The 12126-nt window shown below is 39.1% G+C and overlaps 1 protein-coding gene across 1 annotated transcript in view; it reads left to right on the top strand.

Moving 5' to 3' along the window:
• The window catches only part of LOC117408428 (hyccin 2-like), a 63131-nt gene that overhangs the window by 22865 nt on the left and 28140 nt on the right, over positions 1–12126 (top strand). Inside the window, exons 3-7 of the mRNA XM_034013422.3 lie at positions 1014–1092; positions 1882–1983; positions 4792–4971; positions 6593–6673; positions 10979–11094. Of these exons, the coding sequence (XP_033869313.1) occupies positions 1042–1092; positions 1882–1983; positions 4792–4971; positions 6593–6673; positions 10979–11094 (530 nt within the window). The 5' untranslated portion in view covers positions 1014–1041. The remainder of the gene's footprint in view (positions 1–1013; positions 1093–1881; positions 1984–4791; positions 4972–6592; positions 6674–10978; positions 11095–12126) is intronic.

The following is a 12126-nucleotide window of genomic DNA, read 5'->3' as shown; positions in this document are numbered from 1 at the left end:
TGCTGTGATGAAGCCAGGAATCGGAAGTGAGAAGTTTTAAGCCTTTCTAATGCTTTTGGCAATAAAGAGAGCTTCACGGTGGGGAGATTGGCAAAGGCGTTTCTTTTCAGGCTGCACTTTGCAGTGTTGGGGCTGTTTTGGGGGAGGAAAAAAAGTGTTTAATATCTAAAACGCAGCCCCCTCGGCACGGCAGAACAGGTCAAAACAACGAAGGCTGGACACTTTTCTTGCAAAGAGGGATGAAACCTCCTCAAGTTTACACAGCTGACCCTTTTTTTTGGGTTTTTTGTTTTTGTTTTTTTGTTTGTTTGTTTTGAACAAAGTCGTTTTGGAGTCGGAGGTAGAGGACCCTAATCAGGGGTGGCCAGCCCTGGTCCTGGAGAGTCACAGGGTCTTCTGTTTTTTCTTCCACCGGAGTTCTCAATTACTTAATTGAACCAATTATTTTCTTAATAGGTCAACACAACATTTTTTTTCCCATGTCTTAGCCATTGATGATTTAAAGATATTCTGCAGGATTGTGGCTCTCCAGGACCAGGATTCGCCAGCCCTGTACTAGCCCTTAACAAAAGATTCAGTTGCACCTAATATTAAACAATGTACTAATATAGTGGCACTTAAGGTAACTCAAGAATTTTAGGTAGATCGCCACAAGTCAACATAAAGGGTTTGCTGATACCATTGGGGTCATCACAAATCGTTATCTGGCTGCATCACGTGCAGTTAGACCCTAAAGCAGTATGGGTTATTAAAGCAGGTCTGTGGTTGCACACTTCAGTGTACTGTGGCATGCAAGCACTGTTAAGCTTTCAAGTGGCTTGTGTGATATTGCTCCCTGCACAATTGTATTGTTTTGTTGTTTCTGCAGTAACTTGTTGGCTTGATTGAAGTGTGTGATCTTTGGCTGAGACAGCGAGTCTCATTACAGCAGCTGCTGCACCGGTCTTCACTGAGTTTTGTACAATGGCTTGACACGGAGCCCTCTGAAGCACGGCTGTCTCTTTGTTCCCCAGGTATCTCAGCAGTTGAATCTGTAAGAAGATGCTGGAACCAGACAGAGGTGTGGTGGAGGAATGGCTCTCAGAATTCAAGGTAAGGACAGTGTGCAGCTTTTAAAAGTTTTGTAATGTATTCTACTAGTTCTAATAAAACAGCTCCCTATAGATATGCTAATCTGAACTCCGATAATCCTAATTTACCTCAATCTCAACCAGCTGTCATAGTGGAATTCTTACTGATAGAAGCTGTACAACTTCAGTATCATAGTTCTGTGACAAGCATGTGAAATGTTTACTCTGTATGTTTGTTTTTGTTCAAAGGGTTGTTACTGATTTAAATAACTGTCAAAAACATCAAACCACGAGTATACACCTTTTCTGTAATATTTTTATTTGAAAGCAAGTGATTTATATGGGAACTCACCTTTTAAAATGCCACCTGAGACAATGATACAGATATACAGAAAGTAATCTACATATGGGACTTGCTTGGATGCTTCATATACAGTACTGTTCATTTTAATATTCACTTTGTGGGGATTTCAGTGTTTTAGTTCTTCCAGCCTTGTGATGGTATTGTTTTGTGGCGTCCTGCTTTCTCATCCATCTGTCAATACTGTGCATTTGGAAGAGAACATACTGCAGCTGTTATACATCTGAAATAAATGATCCTGATATAATTACTTGTAATCAAAGATACTAAGTTCATAAAATGTATTCCAAACTAAAACCTACAACAACCCCACAGTCGTATGTATATATTTAGATATATGTGACACTCCCTTTAGTTTTAAGTGACATCTCCAACCAGCTAGCCACTCACCCAGACTAACTGTTGTTGTTGTTGTTGTTGTTGTTGTTGTTGTCGTTGTCGTCCTTCCAGGCATTGCCTGAATCTCAAGTTTCCAATTACGCAGCAACGGTTCATCAGAAGAAAAAACTCGTTCCTGCTCTTTATAAAGTCATCCAGGATTCTGGCAATGAGGTATGAGATGGCAACTACTAGTAGATAAAGGAGCACTGCTCTTAAAACCAGACTCTCTCTCTCACACACACACACACGAATACCCAGGGTCCTCATAATCTCAGATATATTTAATGGTTAAAAATTGGTATAAAATCAGCAGTGACCCTAAAAAGGAATTAAATCAATTTTACTGAGGCGTCACTAATGTAGGATAATTAGCATATAGCATTGAAGCCCATAGGTGAAGCATTGTTTCTCTGAATCCTGTGCAACACTAATATGCTTCCCCACCTCACTTGGCGTCTTTTCAGCAGCATTTTTTTTGCTGGAATGGTTTGTATGCATGGCCACTAATGATCAAAGCAGGTAAACAATATAGAATCCAGCAGAACACACGTTCAGTTATAGGATCTCTTCAACGTGCTCCACTCAAACCTAGACTGACCTCTGCATCAGTATGTTACTGTGAGTTGAATTTACACTGTAGTTTGTGATATAATGTTGATTTAGTGTGCTTATTGGGAATCCAAGATCATGAAAATATTGATCAGAAGGGTATGAGCCAAACCTTGTTAAAACTCTTGATGTATTATCCTACGTTTTCTGTGTGTTCAGCACAAACCTTCTGTAAAGCTCATCTTCTGAGTCTCATTCAGGGTTTGTCCTTGTTTCACAAGTTGGTAAGAAACAGCTTTTACTAATTGTATGCTTTACGGTACAACAGCAAGGCCAAAGTTAAGTTAATTTGCACAAAGCATTTCCAAAAGGGTGCATAACAAGCTGTTGGTAGTAACTTTCAATGGTTAAAAAAAATGCAGTGACTGTATTCTTCATAAACAGGAACCTCGTTTATATTGTTTAGTAAGAGGAGCTGAGAACATGGATTTGGTTTAAATGTACTTCCCAATTTCATTTCTTTTTTACATTCATGACTGTTGTTGAACATTTTGTATTATTTCTCTAGACGGAGAGTATTGCTCATTGTGATCGGTGAAACCAGACAATGGTGTTTTTATGAAAAATAATTGTTCTGCTGTCTTGACTGGAGTTATTTCTCCTAGACTTCTTCACAGGTTTGCAGTGTTGAAAGAATTGAAATTACTTAACGCACAAGCTACAGAAGATATGTCAATTTCTATGTGTCTTTCTTTCTTTCAGTGAAACTAAAGCACTTGTTCTTATACAGTATCTCTTATCACAATGTGTTTCAGCTGTACTGTATTCTAACCCCACATTCCTAAGTCTATCTACATGTGAATGCACACCCAAGGTTACGATGTTTGGCCAGAGTGGATTTAGCCTTGAGAAATCTATATATCGACTTCCTAACCTTTTGCACACAGGGACTGTAACTGCTACAGATCTTCAAACCTGTAGCAGCTTTTTATACAGAATGTGGGGGATTAGTCAGAAACTATGCAATTAATTAAATCGTTCCTATTGCAGTGTACAGTGGCCACAATACAAAATTGTTTGTTTCCTTATTTTCATTCCCTAGCAATGTTTGCTTCATAGAAGTCTGTTAACAAAAGCATGTCCTTAAATGCAGCAGAAAACCAGTGTTGAGATGATTAAAATGTACACTGGCTGTATCTCTCTGCTACCGGTTATAAGCACTGGGTCCTGCACTGCAGTCTTTTTATAAGACTTAAACGTGTTTATGTACAGTGAGTTAACCTTAATGTAAATGGATTGGTGACACAGGTGCATAAAGGCTGTATTCAGTGGAGCACAAGTTTGAAGGATTGTACAGATCTCAAAGGGATTGAGCTTCACTTCTTGCTTGATAACACATTACTTTTGAGCCTAGTAAAAAAATAAATAAATAACAAACAAACAAAAAAAACAGCTAAGAGATTTAGTTGAAGATTTTAAAGTCGTAAATGATGATGGCAGATGAAGTTAAACCAAAGCACTACTTCACATTTAGCAGAGAGGTGGACAAGGGGGTATAAAAATAAATATTTTTGACAGTTATAAATATGTGGAATAGCCTGCGAGGTGAAGTAGTAGCATCTAAAGTAGGAGCATTCAAAAACAATTTGATTCTGTCCTGTTAAATTAGATCCTCTTAGTAGGGTCTAATGGAATGCTTGGAAGGGACGGGCCTTAATGGACTGAGCGGCTTGCTTTCTTTCTTTCTTTCTTTCTTTCTTTCTTTCTTTCTTTCTTCCAAAGCCAACTATTAGATATAATGGATTGAATAACATTCGAAATCTGTACAAGCAAGCAGTCTGCATTGTAGGATCTAATAACTGAAAATGGATTCATGCCATAATAGCTGTATATATTTTGCATTGCATTTGGTATTCATAACCAGCCTACCAACCCAGAAACAGGGCTGATGGGTGAGTGGGTGAAAATGTAGAGGGACAAAGAAGCAATTGCCTATTCGATTACAAAGCTAAAATAATAATGCACCTTACCTCCAGTGTATCACCATTCCTTATGCAGTGGGCTTGCCTTCTATGGTTTGAAAAACAAGGTGCCTTGTTTTGAACCTGGGTCGCACTGATGATGCAGTCAATCTTGGGAAGAACAAGTGAAACAGTTCCTGAGTAGAAGCACTTTGAAGTTTTGAAACAGCAGTTCTTGTATTGCTCCAAATGATTGTTTTACATTAACAAAAATACAATTTTTCATCATTTTGTTGCTTTCAGAACTTCACATTTGAGACTTGTATGAAAGAATGACAATACACCGAAGGAAAGGACAGTTTAATTGTGGATAAAAGTGTGAAATGCAATAAGGCATGGCTCTGCAGGATGATTTGGATGACTTGTTACTAATGTATGAGAGCTAACCTGCTGATTTATTCGTCCACAGCTCCTGGAGCCAATGTGCCACCAGCTGTTTGAGCTCTACCGGAGTTCTGAAGTGAAGCTCAAGAGGTTTACACTGCAATTCCTTCCAGAGCTGGTCTGGGTTTACCTCCGAGTCACCGCCAGCAGGGACCGCCAGAGCAACGGCTGCATTGAGGCGCTCCTGCTGGGCATTTACAACCTGGTGGGTGTCCTGAGCAGTGAGGGAGTCGGAGAAGGGCTGTGGCTGGCAGGGCACTGGGGTGGGGTAGGGTAGGGTTGACCCTTGGAGATTATCCGGCTGATGAACTGATATTAATCATTTCACTCCAAGGATTTGCTTTTAGGGGTCAAAGCGCCCGTATTTATCTTTGGAGTCTGGGTAGTGTTTTGCATGCAGGGTTTCAAGGCTTAATCTACCGGTTGTGCCTTCAAAGGCATGCCCCAATCTTTACCTGTATGTTATACAAAGGTCAAAGATCAGCTATAGATATCCATTTTTCATACAACCGTTCACCTTCCGGCAGTATTAATACATGTAATGTCCATTGCATTGGACACTCATTAGGTAACTTCCTTCCACAAAGCAATTTGTACAGACTGATTTCTGCCGACCTTCTAACTTAAGCTGTCCCAATTCAAACTCATCTGACTACTCTGTCGGACTGCTGCAGATAAACGTAAGATTTGAAATCCGTACTGTCCAACTCCAACCCAGACAGAAACAAAACAAAAGGTGTCTAGTTTGTTACCAGTTATAATGATGGTTTTGTGAAAGTCAATATGATTTTCAACCATGGATTTAGGGTGAAACATTTCAGGATAGTATTTCTGAACAGTTGTTCTTGTTCAATTCTCCAATGACCTTGCCCAGAGCAGCTGGGCAAGGTCCCAGCTACCAGGATTGCTTGGGCTGATTTGAGGTACAGCTGCAGATTTGTCCACAGCTGCTCTTGTTTCCTTTTCCTGCTCCCGATGGGATGCTTGTGACTGAAAAGGTGGATTAGTAGACTGCAAAGGGGCCCAGGTGCAATTCTTCAAAATTGTGCAGTGATTTTGAGGTGTAAACTACTGTCCATTTATGACCATCAAACTCACCTGGGATTCAAAACCCAGACCTCCAACAAGAGGCTGTTGTATTACCCCACTGCACCCCCAAGCCCCAGTATTGTGGATTTTGATGCCTTACAAGTTGGCGCAACTCTCCCCGTCTGCAAGGAAAATTACTTCCCTTTGCAAGCCTGTTTAACATCTGGAAGCTTCATGTTAATGAGATTTAGTCATAGAGGGCATAGGGTTAACAAGTGGAATCCAATATATTCATATATTATAACAGAAGAGTCTTCTCCTTTGTGCTTTTAAGTGTTTAGTCAATGAGTTTTGTATGAGTTCTGCAGCAATCGTGTTATGAGTTTCTTTGGGATTTGAGAACAGTTTACATTACTCAAGGTGAAGTGTGTGTCTGAGAAGGATCCTATCACGTACACAGACAAATTTGTTATGGTGCTTTAAAACAGAAAATGGGTTGAGAACTAAGAAGTTGATTTGATCAACCTACTGTATACCCTGCTGGGATAAACTGGAATTTTTTTTTTTTAAAAGAGCATTTTACAGTAGCAGGAAATCTTTTTGGGGATAATCCCAGGATAAGCAAGGATAGGTGGGTAATGTCATTCAGGGTGATCCTCCAGTGTGGCTGTGGGGGGCTTACCCTTTACCGGCTGGTCATATTAAACCCTTGGCTGTAAAATGGTCCTCAAAGCCTGGACCAGGTTTGAAAAGAAGAGAGTATGCAGTCTATGTAATCTATTTCTCTTTCTCTGCAGGAAATTGTCGACAAGGATGGAAACAACAAACTGCTGTCTTTCACAATACCCTCGTTATCCAAACCATCCATATACCACGAGGTGAGTGAAAGCGGCTTCATTAATAGACATTATATTCAGTCAAAGCTGTCTAGTTTGTAAAGGAGGTGATAAGCAGGGGGTAATAAAATGGAATTTACTTTTATTAGAAATTGATTCAGTGTCATCAGCCAGTCAGCTTCCAGAAATAACGGGGATTAATACAGAGTAGATGCCCGCTGGAACGTCACCGCATCACCTGTGAATCAAATTTAAAATCAATCCGCGCAAGTACTGGCTTTTTCATTTTGACTTGCTATATTTCTAAGCATAGTTCACTTCTGTTGGACAGTAAATACTAAACAAAGACACAATTGGTCCAAATGAGTTTTATTATCCACCAAAACCAGCCAATCAATACTCTGCATTGACTAAAGCCACCAATCATGTACCTGCATCTTTCAACAACAAACCGAGACATGGACGGTTCAGTAATATTGTTCCATTCAGATATCTGTCACTGTTCAGATAAACTATAAGCAACTCTGACAAGTAAAAAAAGTTATTTGTTTAATAATGTTTTTTTCCCCCTCTAATTGTGTGTGATCCTTTATGAAGATATTTGGACCTAAAACCTCTCTCAGCAGAAGGGTACCCGATGATTACAAGTTCAATGTAAATGTAGGTTTCAAAGTGTTGTGTGTGGGGTTTTTTTTTTATATATAAAGGAAATAATGAGAAATAGTTTTCTAATGGCGATAGTGCCCTCTCGATGAAGGTTCTATCGTGTGTTAGTTGACCTTTGACTTTCGTCTCGGAACACATAACTCCAGTCGCGGTCAACTCACCCATGGTAGAGCCTTCATCGACGGGCACTATCGATTAATTAATTAATCAGTAAGCAGTACAATTCTATAATCAGTCAGAGCACCACATCACAAACATGACCTGACATCAGCTGTATTTATATATATATATATACACACATACATACACACATACATACATACATACATACACACATACATACATACATACATACACACACACACACACACACACACACATATTTCCTTTTAAAATACATCTTTATTTCCCTCCACTAGGCAGTGGGTTTCAGTAGTTGTCCAACCCTGTCTTAAGTAAGAAATAAATAGGGTTTCAGTAGTTGTCCAACCCTGTCTTAAGTAAGAAATATATAATCTACATAGTGTTGGCAGGCACTTGCCTCATCTTCAATCATCAAGACAAATGTAAGTGCCTTTCATGCCAAGATTGGGGGCTTTCCCTTAGAAGGGCAATACATCAAGATACATTAATTTGATATAGTTGTACTACTTTAGTGTCTTCCTGGGCCAATGATATCTAGGGTTCTGTGGGTAAAGACTATACAGTTTACTTTGCAGAGTCATCAGAAGACAAAGGTTGCAGAAGACAAAACTGCAGATTGGAATGGTGTAATTGTGGACTGCATGTACATTTCCAGTTGTGATGATGCTTATTGTGGACAGCCCTTTCACATGTGCTTGAAAGCATCAGAGTAAAGTTACTAATCTACTTATTAAAGAACCTGAACAGGCATGACTGTCTGGAGTCAGACGGTCTTCGATGGAGTATCTCCTTGGTTATTGGTTAACCCTTTCCTACCCTGGGTATGTCCCCATGTTTTAATAATTTGGTTGGGACTTTTCCAAGTTAAAATTTAAACTACACCTTTACAATCCAGTAATTCATTTACTGCACATCTTCAGCTAATTCCAATTTCAGCAGAATATTGGGACCTCTGTGGTATTTGAGCATATGCCACAGTTTGATGGATGAGCTGTAGGCTGCGATCGTGTACAAGGAATCCCTCGTTTTGGAGCGGAATATTGCCTGGCACAGTTCAGATGTGTAACTGAGTAAATTACAATGGTTCATCTGCAGAAAATAAAAGGCCTATTAGATTTCTTGGATTTGATTAGCTGATTCAGCAACCAGAAAGCACAGCAATTAACAATAGATTGAAGTTGATTGAAGTTTGTTTGTTCTTTTTAGGACATTGGCTAACGTACTGTGTTCTGTCACACATTGTCCTCTGTGTGCCCGTGTGCCTCTGGCTGTGTGTAATGATGCAAGCTGAAATCCAAACCGCTTTACCAGTTAATTTTGAATCTGATACGGCATGAACATACAGCAGAACATTGAAGGTGCTTTATTAATCATTTTATAGATGATGTCGATATGAAGATTCTTTTGAAATTCAAAATCCATGATTGGATATGTGAAATATATATGTTTTTTTTGAGCAAGAAAACTCATTGAAATGGATATTCTGATTTACAAGAGCGTCCTGGAGCATATCACTGCAGAACTATCACTCGTTTCAGTTCTACATACAATGTCCCTTCAAAACATTTACAGTTCTTTGATTTCTAGGTAATAACTTCGTTACAGATAATTCTGATATTTTCCTTTTAAATATAATACAAATTGAATCCGCTTGAAATCACATGAATAATCCATGGATCAAATCATCGTAATCAATGTTCGTAAATGAGTCCAGGAATGACAAAGAACCCACTGCAAGAAGAAGACTGACTGACTGAGTGTGGTTTTAAATAGCATGTCTGCTACACTTCAAACCAGTTCAGCATCAATTCCGTGAGCACTCAGGCTAGCATTTAATGCTGCAGCTTTCCCAAGTGTTTTTTTTTTTTTTTTTTTTAGTCCGACTGTCCTGTGTGACATTTTGTATTTTAAGAATAACACTTTCAGTCCTAGCAAGACCTCAAGATCCCGCTTTATCTTAGCGCCGTATGTTCACATATGCCGTCATCTGAAATCACGCTGGAAACTCACAGGACTAGGCTCCAGTCTGAGGTAGTGTAGAAATACATGTAAAAAAATATTTCTCTTGTTCTCATGTTTACTCAGTAAATTAGTTCCTTTAATTATGTAAGGATTAACCGATTAACCTGAAGGGGGTGGGGGGGTGGGAGGGGGAGGATCTTTAATGTGTTCCATACCGACAGTGGTTTATTAACACCAGTATGGTGCTAACCGAATTATTGTGAAATATCGAGGCAGCCCTGTACTATAAAAAAAGTCTTGTATGATTTAAGCTTTCACCAACATCACTTGAGCATTGCGAAGAACTGGTGACAGCTAACTGATCCAGGCTTTGACACAGTCACAGTTTATTTTTTATGGAGTATGGCAATTTGAATAATATATTGTCCAAAACCTGATAATCTGAAACTATGCATTATCCAAATGAATTACTTTTCACCCTATAAAGTAAAAGCATATGCCTTGCAACCTCACAGGAGGTTTGGATAATGAAGAGTCTAGCGTATTTCTGTTTTATTAGTCAATTCATCATTGCAGATTTATATATAATTCTAATTGTATATAAGAGCTAATTAGGTTTTAAAAAGATGGCAACTTATTTTAATTCCCTAGAAACATGTTCTTTACAATGATGTGTATTCTTTCAGGTCAAGCATGCTAAAGGTATTCTGTCACTATGAATGATTAACCTACTTTATCTTGTTTTCCCAGCTGTCTTTTCAGAATCTTATGCCATTACTCATTATAGACCATTAACAGTGGCTACGAAATATAATTTGAAAGATGGGTCCCGCGTGAGATATAACCTGAAACATTGAAACCTTTATTCACTCACAAAAGTTCAAGAACTAGAACACAAATAAATTAATCTTCTAATGCCCTGTAATGATGCATTTTTACTCTTGCGGTATTGAGTCAAACGGTCATAGATTTCAAGCACTTGAAAGCAGATTGTAGAGACAGTTTCCAATGACTCTTGGCCATTAGGCCAAATGGGTACAAATTTAAGTCTATGTTTCTGGCATTTAGGAGGATGCTTGTTTTTGCCTCTCACATTTCATCTGCAGATGCTGAGGTCTATGCTGTTGATTTGAAGAGTGGCAGGTCCACAGTAAATACAGGTTTAAGCCATCATTTTAAATTCTGAAACCAAACCCTCCCACCCAGTCATTTCCTTACCGTTCCAGTGCATCTTATTTTTCGACTACAAATTTAAATAATATAACTTTAAGTGAAGTACTTTAAGAGCTTTTTCATTCTGCCAACAACTTTTCCTTAGCAAAATACACAGCAGCTATGTACTACAAAAGGGTTAGCTGTACATATCAACATATAAAATAAGGCCCTGTGTGTACCAACACTGCAAGTGAGTCTCACTTTAGCTTATTTATTCTAAGTCTGCAATATGCTAGGGAGATTTTATTCTGTAGATGTAAATTCTCTCTCTCTCTCTCTCTCTCTCTCTCTCTCTCTCTCTCTCTCTCTCTCTCTCATATCTGTTAAAAGAACCTGTTTTTTTTTATTCTTTCTCCTCAGCCCTCCAGTCTTGGATCCATGGCGCTGACTGAAGGGGCCCTGTGCCAGCATGACCTCATCAGGGTGGTTTACAGCGACATGCACCCTCAACGAGAGACCTTCACTGCACAGAACAGGTAGCCTCATCTCCTGGGTTCCATCCAAATAGCCGGGTTTATTTCATTTTAACCAACCAAAAAAAAACATTTTGATTAAAACCTCCATCCATATCCCTCTCTATAGAGTTCTGAGGCTTTATGGTTTGTCAATTTTTCCAGTGATGCCATTTCACTTGCGTATGTGTCATATATTGACAAGGCTGAACAAGTACAGTATAGCGCTTAACTATGGCTCCTGTTGACAGATATGTAAAGAGGGACCACTGAATAGGTTTGTCTTCCTTGCTTTGTCTTATGATTAATACATGTCTTTATGTTTAATACATTAATACATTTCTGAAAAAGTAAAGTGAACCCAGTCATTTACTAGCCAACTAACTATCTGTAGCAGACGAAGTAGGAGTATATTGATAATGCTTTCCTGTCTCGATCTTGACGGGCCTTGGCAGATCAATGGATAGAAACTTGGAGCACACAGTATGTTGGCATCCTGAATGGTATTTAATTTGACTAAAATAATCGTTTTTCTTTGATTTTAAAAGAATGGTTACAATGTCTTTCATGCTAGGCCATCTCAATTTACTCCTGAGACCTCTCAATTTATTCCAACTTGACCTTGTTTGTCCTAGCTAATACACTAGCCATTGATTACAGAAAGCAAAACTGTGTTAGGAACCCCCTTTTGTCAGGAGACATAAGCAGCACATGCTGTATACAGTAGTAAGCACTATAGCTTGTAAAAGCACTATACCAGTGGTGTAAGCACTATACCAGCGGTGGCCCCGACTGGTTTGAGAACTGCACAGCCTAGCCTGCCTGTGATCTAGTCAAAACAATGACAAAAGGAAGACTTCTCATTCGCTGTAAAGTCACCCTATACTTCTTTTGTTCTTCTCACCACATTGTAAAACTCCTACTGCCATTTTAAGGCCTGCAAGCCACCGTTCTACATGTCAAACTGCTGCACAGGTGTTGTGCAGGTATCTTCCAGGTGCAGCATTATTGTTATTGTCCGAAAGGTAATCTGCATCAGAAAATCTGGAACCAGAT

This window comes from Acipenser ruthenus, chromosome 10 (assembly GCF_902713425.1).
Source record: "Acipenser ruthenus chromosome 10, fAciRut3.2 maternal haplotype, whole genome shotgun sequence".
NCBI lineage: Eukaryota > Metazoa > Chordata > Actinopteri > Acipenseriformes > Acipenseridae > Acipenser > Acipenser ruthenus.
Note: the sequence above shows the minus strand (reverse complement) of the source record. Positions and strands in the feature narration are given on the sequence as shown.